Source organism: Pezoporus flaviventris, unplaced genomic scaffold, assembly GCF_033815535.1.
Source record: "Pezoporus flaviventris isolate CSIRO_AGI_PZ_B2104156 unplaced genomic scaffold, CSIRO_AGI_Pfla_v1 ptg000013l, whole genome shotgun sequence".
NCBI classification, from domain to species: domain Eukaryota; kingdom Metazoa; phylum Chordata; class Aves; order Psittaciformes; family Psittacidae; genus Pezoporus; species Pezoporus flaviventris.
In genome coordinates, this window is record NW_026892561.1 from 21,512,892 (window position 1) to 21,539,492 (window position 26,601).

The 26,601-nt window shown below is 37.6% G+C and overlaps 1 protein-coding gene across 6 annotated transcripts in view; it reads left to right on the forward strand.

The window, feature by feature from the left end:
* The window catches only part of HMCN1 (hemicentin 1), a 190,942-nt gene that overhangs the window by 26,746 nt on the left and 137,595 nt on the right, over positions 1–26,601 (forward strand). For all 6 annotated transcript variants that reach the window (XM_061452120.1, XM_061452119.1, XM_061452121.1 and 3 more), the window contains exons 2-6: positions 6,449–6,519; positions 10,527–10,685; positions 12,341–12,463; positions 23,290–23,461; positions 25,104–25,210. In XM_061452120.1, the coding sequence (XP_061308104.1) occupies positions 6,449–6,519; positions 10,527–10,685; positions 12,341–12,463; positions 23,290–23,461; positions 25,104–25,210 (632 nt within the window). The remainder of the gene's footprint in view (positions 1–6,448; positions 6,520–10,526; positions 10,686–12,340; positions 12,464–23,289; positions 23,462–25,103; positions 25,211–26,601) is intronic.

Consider the following 26,601-nt stretch of genomic DNA (forward strand, 5'->3'; position numbering starts at 1 on the left):
AACAAAAATGTGGCTACACTAAGGAAACATGAGCTTGCTGGGGCTGTTTGGCTTTTTTTCTTTTCTATCTGATTAAGAATTTAGTGAAAGTTGCTCACTGCAGTTCTTGGGCTCTTAAAAAATTTAATTGTTCCCAGGTTAGAGACTGAAAACTAAAAGCAACAGGGTTGTGAGGGAATATAATTTAGGAAAAAAACTTTAAATAGCTTATTACATGTTCTAGTGCTAAGCACCCTTCCACTGGGAGGGTCTTTCTAGTGGGGTGTGTGTTAGCCTTGGTTGACTTATGTTTGTAGGCAGCATCTCCAATGTTGCTTGTGCTTCTAGAAAAATTTAGCAAGGTGTTTATTCACACAGCTCTCATCATCTTTAATGTGAGTTGAGGGTGTCCTTTACTTCAGAACAGAAGACCTAATGTTTTGTTTGATTTTTTTAGGGCGTGGTTAGTAATGCCTGTCTAGCTTATATTTTCAGAATCAATGCCTGGTTTGGGTAATCTGCTATAGAAACATGCAGTCACTTAGAAGTGAAAAAGCGTTTTAGTTGCTTTAATGGTTAAAACAATAGTAAAAGATACTCTGTATGTGTATGACAGCTGTTTGAGGATTAAAAATGTTTGCTGCAAATTCACATGGGAATTAAGTGTTTCATTTAGTTGCACCTGTGATTCAATACTCTGGTGTTAAAAAGGACAAGAGAGCACTGTGAAACATTTCTGATGGCTGCTCATGAGTGATCTGTAGTGAGGTGAATTCCTGATGTGTAGGACTCAACTTGCTGTTAGAAAATGAAAGGTTTCTGTTTATGTGCCCTTAGGACAGAGAGCTGGCTGGAGGGTGTTTAAGAGTAATGGTGTCATTAATGTCTTAATTCTTCACAGGCAGATACTCCTAAAAGTCTTCAGAAGAATTATAAGTAAAGGTTTACAATGAGTTGGATACAGAGAAGGAAGCTTCAGAATTGAGCATTAAATCAAATCAAGCTCAATGCTCAGCACTGCTAATAAACAGCTCTTATGGAATAGTTGCTCACAAACTTTTTTTGACAGCAGTCTTGGCTTAAGCTTTTTAGCTGTCCCAGCTGATTGTTCCAAATCCTTTATCATCTCTTCACTCCATGCTGATAGAAGTACTTGAGAATACTTGAGGAAACAAGAGTGGAAGGCAGATCTGATACAAAAAGTATTTTTATACATATAAATAAAATATGGACAGGCAGGGGTGTGTATGTATATATGAAACCCATGTTGGCCTTCTGATCTCAAAAACTGTCAAAATTGCTGTAGTTAGGAATGGGATGATGGGAACTGCTTAAACTGGCACTAATCATGAAATGAATGTATGTAATGGTGCCCAGTGTGTGGTTTTTTTTTTATTTATTTTTTCTAGCATCTGAGCTCCATCTCAAGAGGCAAGTCTTGATATATGTTAGAAATGTATGCTAGGGTGCCTCCACTGGGTTACCTGAATCAAACAAGTTCAGTGTTCTGAGTGGATGAGAGGTGGGCAAATGGCTTTCGTATTCCTCTGTTAGACCTCCTACACCATCCGCCTGTCCAGGGCAGATAGTTGGTGCAGACATTTTACATGGTTAGGATTAAGGGAGTACCAAATCTGTGATTACTGTAAGTATTAATTATGTGTGGTTGTATGTCATTGGGTCATTTGTGGTTTTATAAATGTGCTTGCTGTTCAGCCTGTATATAAACATGTAGCCATGTGACAGAAAGTTGTGGAAAAATGTCACAGCCTTTCAGAGTGGACAGTTTCTCACGTTACTAGGGAGTTTTCTCCTTATTTACAAAGGAGATCTTTCTTATCAGATTTTCCCCAGAAAAAATTATCAAGGTTCTTAATCTCTATCAAATGGACTGGTACTCAGCTTTGTTGTCATAATTGTTTAATTACTTATGTGCAAAGTACATACACTGAATACCATAAAGGTTATGTTGAATGTTATGATTTCAGTTTAGGAAGTCAGGGCTTTGTTCAGTAAAGTGCAGCCATTCTTTTAAAGCATGTTCCCTTTCTTATGTTACCAGTTTTGTGTGTGTGCAAATCGGCTTGAAAAAACAGACGTTTATGTTGCATTTTTGTGACAAGAGAGTTTAGTTGCTGCCTAACAAAGACAAGCTGTCTTACTGTGTCAGAACTAAGTTTTTTCAGCTTTTGCCCAATCACCTCTAGAGGACTGGGAACAGCTTTGGAGTAGTGAGCAGTTGGGAGACCTCCATAAAGAACTAGTCCTGAATATTCCTATATCAGTGCCTGAGAAGGGATTAATGTTTCACCATCAGAACAGACATACTGTTAGAGTATTTCATGTGCCAATTTTTGCCTAAAGAACTTAAAAAGAAAAGATGTTAAAAAGAAAAGCTTTTTTTTTTTTTTCTTCTGCATTACTTGGCATGTTTGCAGGACGTAGTTTCTGAGTAAATATTCTGTATTTAGAATGATACGTTTGTACCGATACCTTTGACACATTTGTAACAATACGTTTGTAGTGATACATTTGATACATTCATAGATACATTTGTAACATATGCTCATTTGAGGAATGTCGATTGTGCAATTATGCCCTTGACTTCTCCATGCAGTTACTGATGCTGGTCAAATCTGTATGTGGGTAAGTGTTCAATTAGACCTATGAGATTACTGGCTATGTGTCTGCCACTAAAGATGCACGAAAGAAAAAAGTTATGCTATTCCTGCTGGTTTGTAAGTACCAGCGCATTGGTCTCTTTCTTTTTGCAATTTCTACTATTTTCTGTTGACTTGACTGTATGCTCTTTTGATGTCTTAGTGTAGTTTAATACCACAAAGCTTTTCAGCATTGTTTAGATGCAAGCTCCTACACAGGGTGAACTTTTACAGTGTGGTACTGTAAGGCTGTTAAACCCTTTAGAGCTCCTTCAGAACTTTTCAAGTTGGGCAGGGCTTTGAGAAACCTGGACTAGTGGATGGTGACCCTGCAAGTGGCAGGGGGGTTGGAACAAGGTGATCTTTAAGGTCTCTTTGAACCCAACCCATTCTATGAAATTCTGCCTGAACTTATGCTGCCTGGTTAGCATCATGAAAGTGCTAAGAACAATTCTCCATCATGGTCTTCATAATTCTTTAACAGTGCTGTAGTTTAGCATTACACAGCCATTAGTGTCTCAACTACACTGAATCTTGGACCTGCCTCTTTTCTACAGAGCCAAGACCATACTGATGACTGAAGCTTGATTTAGACTTTCGTTTTTTAGGTTCTTACTGTATCAGTAGTTTAACCTTCTATAACAGCTTTCTGTGGTCCTTTGAGAGAACTTGCCATTCTTTCCTGAAGTCCTTTTCAGAAATAGTTCCTCTTATAACTTTAATCTATTTCTGAATGCTTTGAAGGTCTGTGTTTACCTGTATTGATGAAATGGTCTTGCTTGGGATGCACTTTAAGGTAACAGAAAGAGGATAAAAGGAAATTAACTTGGTGAAGGCTATTACTGCTTTTTTGGCAAGGGGGTCATATAAGCTGGAGGTCCAGCAACATGTAAAAGATAGTAGATGCTGGGGTTTTTGGTACAAGTTGGTGAGCATTCAGATGGTGTGAATCAGTCAAGTCATCATTTGGACCTCAAACAGTGGGCTTGTGAGCTACATAGGAAAAGTACTGAATAACCTTCATACAACTGAGAGAAGATCAGATTATGTGGACAGGGAAGTGATACCAGCCCAGAGTTGGATGGTTATTGCCATTGCAGACACCTGTATCAGCAACCAGTTTAGTGCTGGCAAACTGACTGTACCCGTGGTAAATTTACGTGAAGTACTAGCATCATTGCTTACAATTGAAAGTATTCCTGATGTCCCTCAAATAAGAGCTCATTGTAGAGTGATGCAGTTGCTGTCCTACACAGGGAGTGTCACTGTCATTCATGTTGCTGCTGTTTGTTCCTTAGAGGTTGTTATTACTGAAGCTGTGAATGACTGTTCACTCCTTCTGGGGCTTTGTTCAACCTCAGTGGAAGCTGATGAACTTTGGCCTTCTGCAGAATTCACTGGAGAGTTCCTCTTTATGGCCCCTGTGAAGTTCTCAGTTCTGTCCTGACAACAGATAACTCCCTATTTGAGGCTAGTAGGCCATATTCCCTCTCTGATCTTTAATCTAGGCACCATTTAAAATAACCTGCTCTTATCTGAGTTTACACCACAGGGCGGCCAGAGCTTTGGCATGATCCTGCTGGCAAGGGTTTGGGCTTGGCATCTATACATGCTGCCTGCGGAGAAACAAGGCAAAATTCTCATCTAATCTAAACTGGGTGTGCTGTTTGAGCCTAGCTGAAGTGATGCTGCTTTTCAGCCCTTTATTTTATAGGGGAAGAAAGTCTTTCCAAGGGATTTACTGCTCTAGAATTGAAAAATGTAATCCCTCAAGTGACAGGGAATAATGGAGCTAGTGGCTTCACTGTATGTATAAATCCCATTCTGTTAATGTTTAGAACAATGGTTGGGAAGGAATAGAGTTGAAGAAAAACAATTTGGAGATAGCTTTGTTACAGGCATTTATTCCAAAGAACACTTAAAGGAGGATAGTATCTGGTGAAGTGGTAGGAGCAGGGCTATGGCAGGATGAAGTATGTGGAGGAATGGCAAATCCTTTATAATGGTTCTTTTAATGACAGTGTAGCACTTCAGTAAATAACATTCACAGATAAATGACTTGAAGCCATACCCTACCCTGGCCTGCTTTCCTTGAAACCTTCACCCTTCCTTGAAACCTTCACCCTTCCTTGAAACCTTCACCCTTCCTTGAAACCTTCACCCTTCCTTGAAACCTTCACCCTTCCTTGAAACCTTCACCCTTCCTTGAAACCTTCACCCTTCCTTGAAACCTTCACCCTTCCTTGAAACCTTCACCCTTCCTTGAAACCTTCACCCTTCCTTGAAACCTTCACCCTTCCTTGAAACCTTCACCCTTCCTTGAAACCTTCACCCTTCCTTGAAACCTTCACCCTTCCTTGAAACCTTCACCCTTCCTTGAAACCTTCACCCTTCCTTGAAACCTTCACCCTTCCTTGAAACCTTCACCCTTCCTTGAAACCTTCACCCTTCCTTGAAACCTTCACCCTTCCTTGAAACCTTCACCCTTCCTTGAAACCTTCACCCTTCCAGCAGTTTAATATTCTAAGGAAGATATTGTGTGATATCTTGTGTGACTTTCAAATAAATTAAAATCTACACTTAGCAAAAGGCACTCAAAAACAGAGGCCTTCAAGCAAACGCATGTGAGGTTACAGTAGACTTCAGGGATGGCTGTTACTCAAATACCAGTGAAATAAAATTGTGGACTGTTCAAAAAGAAAAATGTCTGGGTTATATGGAATATAATTGCATATTACTTTTAGAGAGCTTGGAAAGCACTGTATGGTCACCTAAGGCAGCAATTCCGTGTAAGCTACAGCTGTATTAAATTAGTATCACTGCAGTTTTACGACAGCATAATTGTACCCCATTTTATGTGTTGGTACTCAGCTGATCTCTTTGAGTGGTTTGGAGGCACTAAACTAGCAAAAATCTATTCAATTTTTTCTTTTTGTGTCTATTTATTTATTTATTTAATTTTGGCTTAGTACCCTAATCCAGCTTGCTGAGTGAGATGAATGCCACTACTGGCACAAGGACAGGGCAGGAATGCCTGCCCAGGACAGGGAAAGAGTGAAGTACACGAATGCCAAGACAGATGAAGTTTAACTGTCAGGAAATCACAGCTGTAGGAAAACAGCTGGTTAGAATTACATTTGATACCAATTAGGAAGGCAATTGTTGAAGGGGCAGAGGGAGGGCTTGTGGTACAACCAGTGTGACTGGGAAATGCTCAAATGTGTGCTGCCGTTACACATCCTGGTCCACAGCCCAGTCAACTTCAGTTTAATGTCCTGGTGTTTCTCAATATACAAAGACATGGCAAACACCACAAATAAAGTTGATTTTGCTTCAGCTTTTTGGCAAGCACTGCTAGATATGCTGAGGTTGGGCACTGGGCTCACACCAGGCTTTTCCAGTTAAAGGGTACATTTTCTGGAAAAATAGATGAGTTTTTTTGGTTTGGGGATTTTTGTTCCCACCTTTGTTTTGGGGATTTTTGTTCCCTTCTGCTTACTAAGAGCAGTTAAATGATTGGTCAAGATCAAATGCAAAAGAAACACAACACAATGCTTTATTGCTTTATGTGCCTGCAAATGTTTAAGATACCTAGAAACTGGTAATACTGGAATGATGTTAGGGTTGCTAGATTTGGAATTGTAGGCTCCAGTGCTGGGTCTATCATTCTCAGTTACTCCTTTCTGTTAAATGTTTTTTTAATTACCAGATTTTTATGAATTTGAAACGGCTCTTTACTTGAAGTTGACTTTTGATACCTTTGTGTTTTTCACATAATTTTTCTTTTCTTTTTTTTTTCCCCATCTTAGAAATTGGCCCAGTGACAATAACCACAGACCCCAAGAAATTTCAATTTGAACTTAGGGAACTTTATGTTCAGGTGAGTAATCTGTTTGTTCTCCATATGTTTCTAGGAAAGGCTGTTTCCTCCCTCTGATCTTTTCTTTTATACTGATGTTCTTGCTATAATGTTTTGTCAGGATGTAGGCCATTTATATCTGAACAAACTGTCATTTTCCTGTTCTCTGATCACCTTAATTTATCATTATGATCAATAACTTTGCCTTAGTTTACATCATTGTATGGGGACTCAGTTCAACAACTCAAGAAAGAATAGTTGGACAATGCTAATGTTTATTTTGCATTTTAGTTAGTCCTGCCACTTGTTCAAACACTTATGAACTGTTTTACTGTGTTCTGGAACCCGTTTCCCATGAAAACCCTTCATTAGCTTTAATTAACTAATTTATCTACAAAGTGATGGTAAGACTCATCAAGTATTACTTAAGTACTGCCTTGGCTGCCATGCATTACTTAGCACTTACTGATTCAAAGGTATCAAGTTGACATGGATATTCTTGTCTTATTCAAACCCTGTGAATTATTTCCGTAGTTGTGCTCAGACGACAAGTGGCAGTTTTCATACAAGCACACTGGCCTGTCTCACTTGTTGAATTTTCTCTGTGTGAGAATGAGCCACAAATGACACCTGGATCAGGTGATGGAAAGAAGGAGATGTATTGTAATGGCATTATGCTTAATGAAAGAAAACATGATCCTATTGTCTTTTCATCAAGCAAAGTGCTCCTGACCTGTGAAGAACCTTGCTAGAGTCAGGGCTAGGCAGGCTCTCCCTTTGAAACTGTCACATGGTATAATCCCTGTAATAAAAGATTGCTTGAAAGCTAATAGTGCTAGTTTGTGAAGAATATGTAGCTCAAAATTTGGCATAAAGATTGAAATTCAGAGAAAAAAGTAGTCTATTTTCGAGGAGGCAGAAAATGCCAGCTGTTATGCTTTTCTCCTTCACAGAGAAATTAAAAATCCTTCTGGTCTTCATTTTTTGGTTTTCTAAATAGCTATACTGGAAGATAATTGCAGCTATTTGTAAAAGTGGTATGATTTAGATGGAGCTTTCATTTACAAGCAAGTTGTTTAGAAGTTAATGAATTTAAGGTTTTTTTTTTCTCTAATCTTGATTGATGGCATATTTTGTAATTACTTTCAAGATGTGGTCATTCAGCTAAATTAAGATATTCACTGCCTTGCATTTGTTCATTATATTGGTGAAAGGCCAAAATATAAATCTAAAAAGTGGTTAGAGCAGGACTGATGTGTCATCTTCCAGCAGTTCTCCCAGAAAATGTGAACGCTTTGTACATGCTTGTTGTTAGTATTTTTACTAGAAAGCCAGTTAAAACATACAGGGATTAATACTGTGGAGGTAAAAGAAATTTTAAGGTAGGTTCATCTTGAAAAAGCATGTAGAGTAAGTATTAATGAACACATACATAAGAGTCCTTAAAATAAAACATATTAGATCAAAATATGCTTTCAGAGAACACAGCAAAACTTGTCTTCCCTGGATGTCAGGGTAAGTCTAGCTCTTGTTTTCCAACAAAGTCCATCTGGTTGCAGAACAACTGGGAGGGTCTGTACATGACATTAGAAGTAGGCTTTTGGCTGGCATTTGAGATGAGGTAAAAATTAGTCTGTATACATCTCACTGAAGAATCTAGGCTCTGCTTCTTCTGCATTTGAAGTAGTGAAGAAAGTATTCCTTTGACACCTCATAAGTTGATCCTATATTGCCTAACTGTAACTAACCTTGAATCATTCTTATGGACAGCATGGCAATAACTTGTACTTGGGCAGCAGTGGCTTGTTAGTGGCCTTTTCTTTTTCTTCTTGTATTAAATACAGTTTTTACAATGGATACCTATTTGCATAAGCAATATACTTAAATCTTGTCTACATCAAAATCTTTTAAAGTATATTCACATAGTTTGGGTGTTACACAATCCTGTAATATAGATGCCAATACACTTGCATCAACAGTTATGGAAAGGCCTTATTTGAGTATATCTTGGTATAAAAATGACAACTTAATGAAAGTTGTATTCTGTAAGAGTTGTTGATAACACTTTCTGAATTGGATACTAAGCTTATCTTTTCATAAGTGGATGCAATGCCATTTAAATGAATTGTTATATACATAGTTAAATTTAGACATAAGAAATGTGAATAGTACAGATGAGCTCAGCTAACAACCTAAACTTTTGTGGAGAATGAGACTTGCTGAGCTTTACTCACGCTGTCTTCCCAGAAAACTTCACAGGGTAATTGTAACTATATTTAACTGCAATTTGGAGAGAAGGACAGGAAAGATTTAAAGAAATTTTAATTTCTTTTTTAATAAAGCTAATACATTTCTGTTCCATAGTTCTACTTAGCTGCCTTTTCAGAATACGCTTCCTGTATTTTATAAGAATAAAGAAAGTTCATGCTTGTTTTCTGAATAACATTTAGCTCAGCAGTGCTTTTCCTATTATTTGTAGAAAATAGGTGATGTCATATAGAATATTACATGAGACAATAATGTAGTAAACTTAAAGTAAGAATACAGACTTTCTTGTTCCAAGTAGGTGTCTGTAAAAATTAGCTATTATCTTGATTTTGCTTACAAATTAAAGCTTTCTGTGGAGGAGCCTTTTGCTAAATACGATGTTCCCTTTGCAAAAGCAGGAAAGAAATAACTTGGATATACTGATCTGTCCCATAGGATTGTTCAAACACTGCCAAGGTAAAGTTCTGATGTGTCAAAAATGTTTTTGGAGAACTATCTCTTGAATTTCATGCTGTCTGAAGTTGACCACTTGCTTTTCCCATACAAATAAGACTACATTTAGAAAGAATCAACTTATAGAAAGAACAATGGTGATGTACCTATTCTTTAACATAGATGAGAAGTTTATTGATATTCTTGCTTTGAAATGGGATTAAAGATACTGATGGATTAAAAATTGTTACTGACATGAACATGTCATTAGTGACAGATGAAATTTTTAAGGACTAGAGACTGTGGGAGGCCAGGTATTTGGTTTATGTATCTGTGTGAATGTATATTTCAAAACAATTTTTGATGGCACCTAAAGAATTAAAATTAGATGCAACAATTGCATTATCTTTTTTCTTCCTTCCCAGGATTTTTATGTTAGAAATAAAAGAAATAACTTTCATATTTAAACTTGAAAGTGCAGAAGTCTCTTGCTGTTTGCTGGGGCAGGTTTTACAGTTTCTATTCAGCTCTTTAGAAAGTTCTGTCTTCAATATGCCAAGTTAATTTTTATGTAAGTTACAGTGTAAGTTACGTAAGTTTTATTTAACAGTGTTTTCCTCTAATTTTTAATTTAGGAAGAGATCCTTTTACATAAATTTGAATAGTCATGCTTGGAAGCATTTTGATTGAAAACATGGTCTGAAAAATCTCCAGCTATACAGCTGTCTACTTAGCAATGCAGCTCACGGGGAACACCTCACCTGTGCCCTCTCTGCTGAGCTCCATGCACTGGCTCCCCACAGTATGAAGTCTAGGTCAAGTTCTTACTGTTCTGGTATCTAAAGGTCCTCCTGGAGCTCAGCACTGCTTGGTTGAGATCATTTCCCATCTGCTTCTATGACCATGACCTCCTGTGACTGCTGCATACTACAAGAGCCATTAAATTGCCAGCCAGGAAGGGAGTGTGTGATTATAGGAAATGGAGCCGTCACAAGAGCTGGAACTAACCAAAATACAGTGCTCCCAAAGATAGGACTGATTATGACACCAAGCATTTTCAGGGCTAACCACAAAGCTTCTTTTGACTTTTATTTCCCCTAAGGAACTGTTGCAGTTGCTGCTTGTGTGTGTGAGTCTTGACAGCAGTCTGCAGAAACTATACAATGCTTAGGATAAAAAAGGTGAATAAGTTATTAGAAGCTGAGAAAATATTTATGTTAAATGTCCCCAAAGTAAGTAATTTATTTGGTATGTCCTTGTTTGTTTATTTTTTTTTTTTTTTTAGAAAAACAAATGCTTTGTTTTGTTTTTCTTCTAATTTTGAACAGGGTGGTGGAGACTGTCCAGAGATGAGCATTGGGGCTATAAAGATTGCTCTAGAAATTTCTCTTCCTGGTTCTTTCATCTATGTATTTACTGATGCACGATCCAAAGATTACAGACTTACCCATGAAGTACTCCAACTCATTCAACAGAAACAATCACAGGTACAGAAGGGGTTTACATTTTGAGCTGGTTCATATATTTAATGCCCTGTTTTCTTAATATTGAAGGGTAAAATTTTCGTTATGTGAGACTCGGTGAAATCTTTTTACAGAACAGACCAAAATACTACCGTTCTAGGGATTTATTTATTTATTTACTTATTTTTTTTAATAGAGAATTAACAGATCTGGTTAAGAAAAACTTGAAGGAATATTCCTTTTAATACTGTGAATTAAATAAGAAAGGGAAAATGTGGGCCCTCTATTTAGGGAAACGGGGAAACCTGGTTGGCTGGGATATGGAGAAGGCTGAGGTACTCAGTGATGTTTTTGCCTCGGTCTTCACTGGCAAGAGTTCCAGCCATACTGCCTAAGTTGCAGAAGGCAAAGGCAGGGACTTGGAGAATGGAGAGCTGTCCACTATAGGAGAAGATGATGAGTTTTGAGATCATCCAAGGAATCTGATGGTGCTCAAGCCCATGGAACCTGATGAGATGCATCTGCAGGTCCTGAGAGAACTGCTGGATGAAGTTGCCAAGCCATTATCCGTCATGTTTGAGAAGTCATGGCAGTCTTGTGAAGACCCCACTGACTGGAAAAGGGGAAAAATGACCCTCATTTTTAAAAAAGGGAAGAAAGCAAGACCCAGAGTACTACAGACCAGTCAGTCTTAACTCAGTCCCTGGCAGGATCATGAAGAAGGTCCTCTGAGAAACTATGCTAAGGCACATGGACAGCGACTGGTGACAGCCAGCATGGCTTCACTAAGGGAAAATCATGCATGACCAGCAGGTCATAGGAGGTGATCATCCCCTCTACTCCACTCTCGTGTGACCCCACCTGGAGTACTGCTTCCAGCTTGGTGCCCACCAATATAAGGTGGATGTGGACCTGCTCAAGTGAGTCGAGAGGAGGGCCACAAAGACAGGCTGAGAGAGCTGGGCTTGTTCAGTGTGGAGAAAAAAAGGCTTTCTGGAGATCTTCTTGCAGCCTCCCCATACCTAAAGGGGGCCTACCAGAAATACGGAGAGGGACATCTTATAAGAGGAAGTAGCAATAGGACAAGGGGGAACTGCTTTAAACTGAAAGAGGGTAGATTTAGATTAGATATTGGGAAGAAGTTCTTCACTGTGAAGGTGGTGAGACACTGGCACATCCCTGGAAGTGTTCAAGTGAAGTTGGATGGGGCTTTGAGTAACCCTCTCTAGTACAAGATGTCCCTTCCTGTGGCTGGGGAGTGGAACTAGATGATTGTTAAGGTCCCTTCCTACCCAAACCTTTCTGTGATTCTAAATAGCATAACTGAGCCTTCTACCTATGTATTCTTGGTCAGCTTACCCCTTCTGTGTATGTTTTTATAGTGTTCTGAAATACGTATTCTGTGAAGTATAAGTACAGATAGATGAGTATCATTTCTAAAGCAATTATTGTCTGTTTTTTCTTCATTGCTCTTTCCTTCAGTAGTGAGTGCAACATGGCTGTCCTTCCTGCAAAGTAATATGAACCTATGCCAAGTGATAAAATTCTTCTGTCATGCCTTAATGTTGTCTTTGCAATTTTTTTTTTTTTGCAATATTTTCCTGAAGTTTGCACAATGTATCAAATGATTTTTTTGTTGGTGGTTTGGTTGGTTTATTTTTGTTTGTTTTTCAATGTAGGTTGTATTTGTGCTGACTGGAGACTGTGATGACAGAGACCATATTGGCTACAAAGTCTATGAAGAAATTGCCTCAACAAGTTCTGGTCAAGTTTTTCACTTGGACAAAAAACAAGTTAATGAGGTAACCTTTCTTGGATTCTTTAATATATAGAGAATATAAGGCAGAGGCTTATACTCTAAATTTTTAAATGACCTGATCATGGGTTAGGAAGCATAAAGGGAAATTCTCTGTGTTCTACTGTTAGTGTGTGGACTCTGATCTACCTTTCTCTTCCTCCTTTTTCTATCTATTATATTGGGATGTAATTCTGTGAATTTTGTTTATGTTAGGGAAGTGTAAATTCCTGTATCTGAGCAGAACCTCATCAACTCCCCTCTGCCTACACCAGAAGGCTTCCAGGAGGACAGCCTTTAGAATAAGGAGCAGTTCTGTGCTCTGAGTAGTCCTGCAGCTTTACTGCTCTGAGTAAGAGTGCAGTATTGGCTTTAAATGAACATTTTGTTAGCAAGGAAAGAATTACTAATGAGCCTGGACAAAAGTGGTCCTCACATCATGGACAGATAGGTGTGAGCTAGCGTGTTTCCACTGTTCACAAAGTGACTGTGGTAACTTTTTAATTGAGGTTATTTTTTAATACTTTTAACAGCTCTGCTGACCTACTGGTAATCTTGGTTGCTGACCCACAGACTTAAATTACTATTTTCTTTGAAAACGCCAATGTATCTTAGAGGCAGAAATGAAATTTCAATAGTGCATGAGAAAATAATTTGAAGAGAGATGAAATTACATGTTAGTTATCTGGGGAGCTGGAATTGTTTATAAGCATTGTGAATATTTTTCCCTTGACTTCCTGGTATAAAGGAATAACTAGATGAGATTTTTTTTTTATAAAAAAGTTACTTCAGTTTGTTCTTTTTTCTTTCTTTCCTGGAATTTGAACAATGAGAGATAACTTTGAACAAATGTTGGAGATAAATTGCAGTTTTCTACTGTTGTTGTCTAGAAATATTGAAGTTCTTATTGGGGATGTTATAAGGTATTGGCAATAATGATCAAAAGGAGGAACTTTCCAAAGGATTTATCCTCCAAAAGTTAGCCTGAGGAAAAGAAATTAGTTGTTGGAATTACGTAGTTCCTGACCTGCATTTTGCTCTTATTTGTGTATTAAGGGTAAAACATGTCTCTATGAGACTCTGTGAAATCCCTTTTTACAGAAGGGGTACTGCCAGTGGGAAATGCTCCTTGCCAGGATTGAAGTTTTAGGATTAAGTTTTTATTTGATTGCTCTGTTTTTGGGTGTTCAGAGGTGAAAGTGAGCAGAAAAAGCCACTTGTAGGTGGTAGGCAGCATCATGTTCTTAAGTGTTGCTCGCATGAACTGTGGTGTTGCTGCCTACCCCTGGCTTCTGAATTTCTTGGCACTTTCCTGTTTGCAAAAATACCAGCTTTTGCTTGAATGGTTAGTCTGTCTTTGAGTAAGGTTTTAAGCAGAGGATTTCAGTAGCCCTCCTGCCTGTCTCACCTTGTCATTCCCTTTGAGCAAATAATGGACTCCTCATCTGCAAGCTAGATGGCCTGTGGTCTGCACAAGAGCCAAAGGCTGATATTAAGAAGTGATGATAGCAGTAGGTGCTAATTCTCGCAGGGATTTTTGAGGGAGAGGGAGGAACACACTGTTCCGTATAATTCTATCTGTTTTTCAGTGACCTGTAAGAGATTGCCTAGGTAAAAAACTCCTCTAAATCACTTTCAGAAGTCTTTCACAATAACTGCTGAACAATTTGCATTAAAAAAAAAAAGACTGAAATAATTTTAGTGATCATGGATCTTACATAAATCTGTGTCTGGCATAAGGGACTGTGAAAATGAGTTGACTAAAACACTCATCCTAAACTCAGACCTTTGCTGCAGATTTCAGTTCTGGATCAGAAATCCTGCTTTCAAGCAGCATCTCCACCAATGAGTGGATGAAAATGAACAGGAGATGTGGTAATCTACATCAGCTGTTCATGCTATATCCTTCAGACAAGATTCAACAGAAACAAATCTTGTCCTCCTTTTTGTTTGATTAGTCAAAATGATGTAGAAAGGATGAAGTTTATAAATGCTAAAACATATTGACTGTTTTGGGCCTAGAGACAACTAATGCTGAATTGTAAATTAGGAAAGATCTATAAAGGCACTGACTAAATACCCTGCCAAACCAGTGTCTTGTTTTGTTAAAACATTCTTGATTCCTCTACCCTAGAAAAACCCCAAACAAAGCTATTTTCAGTAATTTTTCAATAATTTCAATCTCGTAAATTTTCAAACCATTGCTTTCATGCTTGCCCTTTGTGCTTTAAGTGGCGAATGAAGCAATATAAGCTACAAAGGAACGCAATAAACAATACCTGATACTTACCCAATGCCTGTCTTATCAAGAAGACTAAGATAGCTTATTGCCGTTTTTTCACTTCTGACAATATGATCTCAAATATTACAGTTAACTTAGTCACTATTATTGTCAGTTGAGAGAGTTGTGCTGGGTTCATTCTGCCAAAGCATGTATTTATGAAGATATAAGTATCTTCATTTATTTGCTGAAGCTCTTCTAACAGTATGAGAGGAAGGTCATATTTTGACAAACTTACCATTGTTTCTGTGCATTAGATTAATAGAACATTCTTAAAGTCCAAAACATGAGTTTTGTTTTGATTATATAAATCTTTCAGATTTTTTTTCCCCTTTATTTGGGATATCAGGTGTACCACTATCTTCAGTGGTAATTCTAGACTCAAAAACCATAATGGGTATCTAGTAGAGGCCAAATGTGCTTTCATCATATTTGGTAAAATCTGATTAATTATGTGATTCCAGGTCTGTAAGGGAAGAAGTGTATTTTGAAATCTGAGCCTTTAAAGGGGAAAGCTTTATGTTCAAATTTTACTTTCAAAGTACTTTTAAAAACTTGAGCATGCTCCTGTACTTAAATTCCAATTGAGTGGTCTTTGCTTAATAGTTTTTCAAGCTGCTCTGTAATTTTGAGGGTTTTTTTTTGTTTGTTTTTTTTTTAGCTTATTGAATTAATTCTAAAACTAATGTCCTTCCATCCAAAAGAACTGTACCATTTTCATTTTGGCTCCAGTGTCTTGGAAAGGTAGTTATACTTGTTTTAGCAATGCATTTAAGTCCTGATCCTGAAAGGTGGTTATTTTTTAGAGTGAGATTTCCTTGCCTGTGGTGTGAGGGTGCAGAGGTTAAATTCTCAGGTTAGGAACAGAAGCTATATTTTCATAACCATATACAATTTAACTGTATCTTTCCAGAAAGCTCTAATTTTGACTTGATGTTATATGGCACCACACTTACTTATTCACCTCATAATAGAGTATTGTAAGGAAATTCCTGTAAATAATTCTGATGCCTAAAGGTTTGAACTGATGCCATAATTGGTGTTAACATGAACAGTGATCATCATCAGAGTATGAATTTGGTACAGCTTAAAAACTGTGGAGATTAATTAGTCATTGGTTCACACCATGCCTCCAGGTAATTTTGATTGCTTGTGGTTAAAATGAGTCATTACTGTGTCTGATGAATTGTATGGATAAAGCTGGGAGTTCCCAAGAACTGAGAGTGAATAGTAGTTTTCCATTTCTTCTAGTATTGAAACACTTACTTTATATTTGTTATTCTAGCCTTCCTGCAGGAAGGGAAAATTTTCCCTAGGCTACTTAAAAATGCAGCTTTCTTACTGATTTTTGAAATACGTAGAAATAGATGTTCCGTATACAGAACACTGAGCTGAGGAGGATTGAGAGCATTGTGTTGGCTTTGGTGGAAAAAGGGATTTTGCAGAGAGACTTGAAAGGTGGATGAGACTAAGGGGTGGGGGACGAGGAAGAGTTTTGAATAGGTAAGAAGGAGATGGGGAGGGGACTGAAGACAGGGATAGGACAAGACTGGTAACAGAACATGTTAAAAAGAATGGTGCAAAAAGTTCATTCTTGAAAGTACAGAAGGTTAATGTCTGTAAGATCGTGTGGATGTGAAATGGAATCCACTATTCTTCACACCCATGAATGCTTTGCTGTGAATGCAAGTCTCTAAAACCAAATGGAAAAGCATCCTATTTCTCCTGGCTGCTAATTCTCACAGAGAATGGCAACTTGGGAGTTATGCTGACAGAGTTTAGGTTAATGTTGGAGGTCTGTAGTGTGTTATGAACTGAGAGTATGTTTGAGTGATGCTACATAAGGAAGCAATTGTGAATTTTATTTCACTTTGTTAAAAACTTAAAAGGCCCCTCCGCTGTTTTACAAGAATAACAGGAAAATGACAAAGCCAAAACCTCAAAATTACACCTTAGAAAAAAGGTTTCTTGCATAGTCCTGTTTCTTGCCTTTTCTTCTCCCACCATCCCAAACAGTCAGTATCCATTTTCGTAGGAAAATAAGGAATGGTTTCATGGGAGAGACAGCTGAATGCTGCCTTGGATAGTACACTTCTGCTCTGAAAATATGTACTGTACAGTGAATGCCAAACAAGTAAGGAAAAAAAAGTTACAGCTGTCCTTTCTCCATTTTGTATGAAACTTGGGTTTTCTGGAAAAAAAAGACTGTGATCATGTGCATAAGGACTGTCATGAACCAACCTCAAAAGGATGTTGTAAAGACAGTTGAAAGGAGGCGTGCTTAATCATTATGCTTTCCAACTTTGAGGAGCTTGAGATCCAACACTAAAACCAAGCTTTGTTTATGATTTATTTTCATGGTATAACTTTGACATGTACTGAATCATATTTTTATATGTGCATTTAAAAGCATTATTAAAATATTTTTCTCTTTGGGTGGAAGAGAAAAATAAGTATAGTAAGTGCATATACTTAAACAATGAAGCAGTTAACTTCAAATCCTGTTGCTTTGACTGTTGGAGAAATATTCTTGAGACCCAGAGTAAACAAATGGGAATAGAGACCATGCTCCATAGATTTTTCCAGGTTTCAGTATGCATTCCAAGAAATGACCTGACAGCAGGGCAGGTTGCTAGAACAAAATCTCTGGAGGAATGTTATAAATTATTTCTGTATTTGCTCTTCCCCCTCAAATAATATTAATCAAGTCACATTTTGGCAGAACAACAAAGCTGCTGTTGTTTTGGGGGCTTTCTGTAAGGGTCCCAATGGCAAAAAAAAAAAAACCACTAAAAAAACAAACCACAACAATCTACTTCCAAACTAGTGTTACAACAGTATTGCAACCTCTGTGGAATGACAGAGTTGGGAAATGGATCTCCCAGAGTTGCCTATTGAACTTTGGGGAAAAATTTAACTATACAAGCAAGTTACTGCCAGACTTAAGACAGCTGGGTTATTCTGTTGCTTTGCATTTTTATTTCTGAAATTAAAAAACTGTTAGAAACTGAAGTCAGGTTCTACTCTGAATTTAAGACTCTTCCTTTTTCTCAGTAGCTTCTACTTCTGCTATATACTTGGCTTCACACCAAAGGTGTTCTTGCTTTCTTTTTTTCTGAAATGATAGTCGCACAATGTAATTCTTCCCTGGGATGATGCGTTTTATTTTAAAGGAATTTTAGCTAGGGTTTACAGCATTTGCTGTCATACTTAAGTACTTGATTGCTTTATCTGTTCACATAACACTCCTGTGTGGTGTGGCTAATGTAACAACTTGGCAGTTATACAAAGTAATTGCACAAACTAAAAATACGAGAATGAAGACAAAACCCTTGTCAACTTATTCTGTACAATTATAGGAACTGAAAGGTTTAAAAATCATACTTTATATAACTAGATCAATATGTATGTATACATAAATGTATATAAAAAAACATTTCCATATGCCTGAGGTCAGTCATAGTTGGCATAATGTGTGCTTGAGAGCCCATGCATAAAGCTTAGTGTTGGTTAGACTTCCCTCGAGATCTTGAGCCAGCCCCACTTGACTTACTGTGAATACAAAGTAAAAATATAAAATGTATATGTCTGCTCCTCAGAGCTTCATAGATTTCAAAAGCAAACTTGTTTTTTTTTTGTTTTTCTTTTTTGAAGTAACAAATGGTAAGAGTTACAGAAGTAGGAGGTACTTCTTTTAGAATCTTGGCAGTGATTTGTTTTCATGTCCTCACTACTCAGCTGTTGGAATGAAAGAAAAAAGATCAAACTCTCAGTTGTATGCTTGGTGGTAGAGTTCAATCCTCTAACCACTACCTCCTTTGGAAAAATCCCTGACAGCTAGTCCCTGTCATCTTCCACTTTATGTACCCCAAAAGACAAGGAAAGATAATAGAATTGTGTGTCATTAATACTGAAAGATAATCAGAACCAGAAGAACCTTATGATGTGCTTCAGGAGCACGTGTAGGTGTTCCCATTCTGTAAGATGCACAGATAACAACCTATTATCCTTGAAATTTGTTATATACCTGAAATGAAACTATGGCAATACTTCTCTTTTAATTTTACATTTATTCTATTAGGTAAATTATCAAACTGTAGTAGGTGACCAAAAGGGTCTACAAGGCACTTGCATAGTGGAAGACTGTTTTCATTTATAACAAAAACCATCTTGGTGAAGATTTAAAACAGAGAAGTTTGACCTCAGCCTCTGTTCAGGACTCAGACTGGATCTTGGTAGATGTTCAAATACTTTTACATCCCCAGAATTTGTTTTCATTGCCTGCAAATTATCTAGTTCCAGCAGGGACCACAAAACAGTGTGTACTCAGTTGAAAATTCCCTTAATTCAAGCTCAGCTGGTTTAAATTGATCTGAAAATCCAAGACTGAGGTGTCTGTGGGTTTTTTGTGTGTCTGTTTTTATTTTTGTTGTTGGGTTGTTTTTTTTTCTAAACAGTCATTTTGAAGCCTTCTGAAAGCAGATGGGTATTAAAAATATCCTCACCTTGATTAAAAAAAGCCTGGTCACATACAGTGAATCCTATGCTTGATTGTCTCAGCAAAGAAACCAAAACCTAAAGAGCTGACTGCCTTCCATTCCCAGAAATGGCTGATGTGTGGTCACTGGGAACATGCCCAAGAGGTGCTCACGGTCTGTGTTTTGAAGAAAGGTGGCCCAGCAGAAGTTGAAACCAGTCTTTTTATGCCAGATATGTTTCTTCTGTCCAAAGACCAGTAAACTTCCTTGAAAGAATCAGAGTAGAATCACATTCGCAAATATACTGGTTTCAGCAATGGATCTGTGAAGAGTTGGGGTGCAACGTAGGCTCTTCTTTTCCTGATGCTATGTGAATTGGTGTTGTTTGAGTTGACTTTATGGCTAACTGAAATGACTTCGTTGTCATTGACAGGGGAAAGAAGTATATTGAATTTACATCACTTCCTTTAGTGAAAATTCCTTTTCTAATCTGAAAATGTTCTTTATTCTCCTGAAGTACATTAGACTGGTGTGCATCATTAAGTGTTGCCTGTGTTTTCAGGGATAGGCGACAGTAAAGCAGTTAATTAAAGCCTCATATAATTAAGCTTTGAAATAAATGAGTGCTAGGAACAATTTCAATGGCTTAGCTCTCCCGTCTGCCAAAGAAGTATCTATCTGGGGCTCAAAAGTGTCTGTTTTGACAGACTTTTATTTTTTTTTCATTTGCTTGCTTGTTTTGAAATAAAAGGTTGCACACTTCCCACAGCCTCCCACGTTTGTAGAAGTAACATGGTCCTGCAGATTGAAATGAACTATGCTGTTTGAAAGTGAGATCTGTTTTAAAGGAGATCAGTAAGATGCAGTAGAGCAAGAGATGTAATTGGAGGAAAAAAAACCACAACAAAAACACACAGAAGTTTCAAAGCTGAAAAGACCTGTCTAAAATTCTTTTCCTGAAGTTGTATACTGTGGGATTTTGGTGTTTGTGGTTTAAGACATTTTCCCTCTCTTTGATGGGCTATTTTCAATCCAGTTGCTTTTAATTATTCTATGAATCTAATGATCTGGCTTGCAGCATGTCCCCAGAAGCAAATAAGTAGGGGCAGTGAACTTCAGAAAGGAGAATGAGCAGTTGCAAGGAGGAAAGAGAAAGGAATTCTTTATGCTGCTTGTGCCTCAGAAACAATTTCCATATTCCTGTGGAATGGTTTGTAAATTTTAGTAATGCTTACATATTGATCTAAGTAGAATTGCATTTTCTTTCCATTGGTGTTTTCTAGCTTGTATTCACAGTGAAATAATGGTTTTAATAGAAAACGAAACAAGCGATAAAGAATGTTCATGAGGTTGAAGTATGGAAATGAACTAAGCTGCTGAAAGCTTAGACTTTCTAAATCTTTCCAAGCATGTGTAGTAAGCACAGAACTAGTCCATGACTGCTGGAATGTGTGGGTTGCCATCTCCACCTTGCCAATTGCTGTGGTTGGTGGTTGCTGCTTAGGAAGAGTCATGTCAGACTGATGGTCAGGAGTTGCGGATGAGGTAGTGTTTACTGGAAGACCCCTAAAACATGTTAGGGGAGCTAAAACTGTTACCTGATTTTGTTGTTAAAACAAATGAAAAAAACATCTGCAAACCAAAACCCCCCAAACCAAAAAGTGAGTTGGAAATAACAGATCAGGGTGTTTTTCTTCTATCTATGTTACACTGTCATTTTACCAAATTTTTATCCTGTTATCTTAACCCTTCTGAGCTTAAGAAAGAATTTTGTATATAATTACCAATGTGATTCCAATTCCTATAATGATGCTTTACCTTGTGACTTGATTTCATTAGGGACTGTAGTGATAGGACAAGGGGTAATGGGCTAAATATTAAACAGGGGAAGTTTAGATTGGATATAAGGAAGAAATCCTTTACTGTAAGGGTGGAGAAGCACTGGAATGGGTTGCCCAGGAAAGCTGTGAGTGCTCCATCCCTGGTGGTGTTCAAGGCACAGTTGGACAAAGCTTGGATGACATGGTTTAGTGTGAGGTGTCCCTGCCCATGGCAGGGGGGTTGGAACTAGATGCTCTTAAGGTCCTTTCCAACCCTAACTATTCTATGATTTATTTTGCTTAAGTTTCTTGAAATGACTTTCAGCTAGACTGGAAAATTCCTTTCTTCTGAAAATCCATATTTTACAATTAGTTTAAAAACTAATGGAGTTAAGATTCTGGAATAAAATGGAAACTTTTCCATATACCTAATACAAAAAAGTGTCATGCTCATTTCTATATATAGTGAGTAGAACAGATTGACGTTTCTTTTGGAAGCATTTTTGGAACCAAATGTATAATTTCTAAAGGTAAAACTTACAATTGGCTGGATCTTTCTGAAGCCTGTTGCAGGCTTGTCTAAAGTAAACACAGTTCCTGAATAGCTGGTGTCACTAGCTGTTGCAGAAACTGTATTTCTGTCATGGGTCATGTTACTTCGTGGATTTTGAGTAGTTAATAGTTAAATCTACTGTTACTTTTTTCTGTTCTTTTGAAAGCATGCCCAAGTACCTTGCTTGCTCAGACCCTTATGGAGAGGGCACACAGCTTTCTTGTTACATGGTCAATGCTGTTTCATTTCACATGGTTTGGGAGCATTCAGCACCCCTCAGGTTAGACATTACTGATAGGGGAGGACAATAATTTATGAAAATGTTCCCCCACCATTTCAAATGCATTTTGAATGATGCCTTTCACTTATTTAAACTTCTTTCACCTTTGCACAAAGGTTGCTGAGCATTCATAGTATAACATATAACAAGTACACATTTATTTAAAACAGCCTAGAATCTAGTTTCTATCACAAAGCTATCTTACACAGAAACCTAGGGTATATCTCATTTTTAAATTGAGAAAGTGTGCAAATTATGCCCAACAAGCCAAGGAAAATGCTTTTCTGGTCTAGTGTGTTGAATGGGGTCCTAGAACTAAAGAGTTACTCTTAAGCCCTCTATTGCTGACAGGTGACAGGTTAGTTTATTGTTGGTTTCCAAGCCTTGCCCACTGACCAGTTGAACTGGTATAACAGAATGCTCCTTTAAAGGATGTGGTTAACTACTTTGACAGAACAGGTGTTTTTTTTCTGAGGGGGGGTTGGGTTTTTTGATTGCAGTGGGCTAGTCTTGACTAACACCTGAGCTTCCATTCAGCTGCTTGCTCACTCCCTGCAGCTGGGCAGGGAGAGAAAACAGGAAGTATGGGTGAGAAACCTTCCAGGTCAAGAAAAGACAGGGAAATAACTTACCTATCAACACTGAGGGCAAAACAAACTTGACTTAAGGAAAATTACTTTGTTGCCAATTGAAACAGATATTTAATTACTCATTCAGGTGGTGGGAAACAAACAAGTTTGAACACCTTTCTCTACCCTTTCCCAAGCTCAACTTCACTCCTTTGTTTTCTCTTGCAAAAGGTGATTCAGACCTCTGCTTTTCCCCCCTTTCCTCTCCCCCATCTCCTCCCTTCATAATCATTGGTTGAAAAGTTTAAAGTTAAGGACTATAAATCTGTAAGGCACACATTGTTCCCCTATACTCTGACCTGCATGATGTGCCTAATAGTAATTAGTATTAGGTGTTTGGGGGGCGTGGGGTGGAAATTGAAAAAGTCCATAGATGGAAATTAGTCAGTACATATGAATAAGGGAGCTTTCCTTCTTGCTTCAGGTGATTAGTAGTTAGCTGACAACCACAAATATGCATAGATTCGTACCCCTAATTCCTTTTTAAAAGTGTACACTTGGGTGTTGTGGAGAGGTGTATCCAGGTCTATATCTGTATTCCTTTAAACATCATGCTGATTGTGGCTTCAAGTAGTATCTTCTATTAAAAGATACATTACTATGCTTGCTCAGGTTGATGTGGTAGCTGCATGTCATAAGACAGTAGAATCATAGGTGGAAGTAGTGATCTTCTATTATAATAGAAGTTAACATGGAATCTCCAGAAGACAGTAGAGACAGTACGTCAACAGAAAATATTTCAACAGCAAATACTGTTGATGGCATAATAATAACTGTTTTTTTTTCTTCTAGGTATTAAAATGGGTTGAAGAAGCTGTTCAAGCCTCCAAAGTGCATCTCTTGTCTACAGACCATTTGACAATGGCTGTAAATACTTGGCAGATCCCTTTTGATCCAAGTCTGAAAGAGGTTACAGTGTCCTTGAGTGGTCCTTCACCAGCAATTGAAATTCATGATCCATTAGGTGAAGTATTTTATACCGTCTTTTGTAATAACAAAAAGAGGTGAATGAAAAAAAAAACAAATCTCTACTTCCTCCAATAGGGAAACATTCTAAAATACTTCCACATTCTGAAAACCAGTATCAATGTTTCAGGATATTTTAAATTTTGTTTTATTTTGAAAATATAGGATCTTTGGATATTTGCACTACTGACATTTAAGTTAATCCAGGAGTTCCAGTTCTTTGACTTGGAGGAAACTGGAAATCTCCCTGTTCTGACCACTTCCTTTCAGCTCCATCTACGTTCTTATTGTTTGTCCTTGTATTCCAAATTTCTGAACACTTTTGTTTTTCATGTATCTATGTAGTCACTGAACCATCATTTAAGGGTTATACATGATGGTTGTGTTTTATGTGGTGAAAGGTAAACTGAGCTCTAGATTCTTTGAACCCTGGTTTGATTAAACCCTGACTTGTGTCCATCTTTAGCTGACCCATGTGTGAGAATGCAATGGCAGAATTGGATATTAATTTGTAATTGAAGGCATTTTTTTTTAACAAATCTACTGTTTGTTGTTATGTTGATGCTTTAGGAACCTGGAACTGGAAATAAATTCAGATTGTACTTTATCTTCTCTGAATGGCTGTTGGCTAAGGTTATAGCTTAAATTTTGTTATCTTTGAAATATTTTATGCATTAAATGAGTTTCCTGCAATATAGTCTGGTCTGCTCTCCACTGAAGCATTCTTGTTTGTTTTCAGGAAAGAAATTTGCTTATGCTGTGTCTCTTCAAACCACAATAATGCACAATCCTGGGTGCAACTGCCAAGCTTAGCTGAAGTTGACCCCATCTGTATGTTTTCCTTAGCTGAAGTTGACACCTCATCTATATGTTTTCCTTTCTTATTGGTCAGCTCCATGCACATAAATCCATAGTTTCACTGAAGTTAGTTGGGGCATATCTAAAAAGGCCTTAAAAATTGATGATGGGACATCCCATTCTCAACTTCAGCTTTCCCTTTAGTGCTGATGGTACCTCATAGTTAGACTTGAGGGAGAAAAATGCCTCTATAGAGAACTAGTTCCTGCACACAAACATCATATATATTTGTATGTACTGGTCTACATATAAAGTGTGGTGCAGTATGAAAATTTACACTCTTTAATGAATGTCTAACAGGCTGCTAATTCCCTGTGAAGATTTTCTATGTATTCCTTCTTTTAGTCACAGGCTTATACCCATCTGCCAGGGGAACCTGGCTTGTCAGTATTTTTACTGTGGAATTTATCTTGCTTGAAATAAGCCTAGAGGGTGGAAGAGTAAGTGGGCTGGCTGCGAGGTTAGGGCAAGTCTAACATATCCTTCAGGGGAGTTTGCTTCTGTGCTGCCTTTTTTTCCACTGAAAGTGGAATATTGTCTGTGAATAAGACAAGTTATTTTTCTTACAGCTGGGTTTCCCACAGCTCTGTATTGCTGCAGGCTGTATCAATTTTCCCAAGTGAATGAAAAGAGTGAAAATAAATGAGCATTTTTAGTATTTTAGCCAAGTATTACAGGGAATTTTGACTGTTGTAAATTGTCATTCACTGCTAAGTAGTAAGTCAAGTACAGAACAATAATACTGTAGTTACTCCCTGTTTTTTTGGTTTGTTTTTTTTTAGGCAAGCAGATCAGTAAAGGATCAGGACTGAATGAACTGTTAAATATCCACAACTCTGCAAAGGTAGTAAATGTCAAAGATCCAGAGCCCGGAACATGGACAATTAAGGTAAAATTATTGCAGAAATCATGTATAACTTGTCCTATATCTTAAAAGAGGTTGTATACTGATTGACGTTTAACACAGATATTTATCTATAAGTTTGTTTTATAACAAATATCCTTTCTGACCTCTATGTTGTGACTTATTTAGAAGGCAGTAGTACAAAACCCTTATCAACATAGTAACATATTAGATGTTACTATCTTACATCAAATTCTTGGGCCATTCTTTCATTCGAATGGCAAGAAGATGAAGTGAGTATCAAAATTCTGGACTCTTGTGCAGAGGGAGTGGGCACTTTGGTAGGGTCTTTGCTGTGTGTAACATGTTTGGAAGATGGGGAGAGGGAGATGATGTGCACTTTTCAGGCCAGAGATTACATTAGTAGGTTCTTAAAGTCAATAAATATACATTCAATTTGAAATCCATATCAGTAAAGTATTTAAATACTACAGTATGGTAAATAAACTTGTTCTTGTGAGTTATCTTGGCACAGAGAGTTGCAGAATGAACCCTAAAGGAATTGGAAATGTTAACATCAAAATGATCAGCAGCTATACCCAGCAAGAAAGAATCATGAACTCTGCTGAAATGATCTTGAAATTGACTGTAGTGACCCCCAGATTAAGCTCCTTATGTGGAAGGTTGCTACTCCTACAATGGAATGTAAGAAAATTCCTTGAGTTTTGCTGAAGGATCCTTACACTGGTCACTATTAATATGTACTGAAAGAGATGAAGAGCAATCATACCTGCTGGTTGTGACAGTTGTAGCAATCAACCAGCTCCTGGTTAATGGTAGATTAACACACTTGCTTCTGAAATGAAAGAACAAAATATCTTAGTAAGAAAAGGGCCACTTGGAACTATGGTTCTAGAGGATTTTCTCTGGGTGGCAGTGCTAGTTCAAATGTTTGCTTTTGGACACAAGTGAGTGCTGTATCATGGTTGTGAGGCATGTGGTAAAAACGTGTAAAGGCAATAACCTCCAAAAGTGCTTATGACCTGCTGCTACACAAAAGAGTGTGGGGCTATGAGCTGAAGCCAGTGTAGCTAATAACTTTACCATTCATAGATCAGTAAATGTATGCATAAAACAGGTATAAGTCAGGAACAGAAAGTGGATTGTTTAGACTACCCTTAACCCTAATTTAGCAGAGATTCAAGTTAATACAGTTTAGCAAGCCAAAAACTTGCATACCTGAAACCATAACAGGAAAAAGGGATGAGCAATAGCACTCTTATTATAATATAGTAAATTCTGAGGCACCTTAAAATCTGTGCAAGGCTTAACTGTTTATGTAGAAATCACACTTTTTAACTATGTTTTGTGGACAAATTATCTTCAAACAAATGCAGTTGAATCTTGTAGGGGACAGCATGTTGTGACACAGGTGC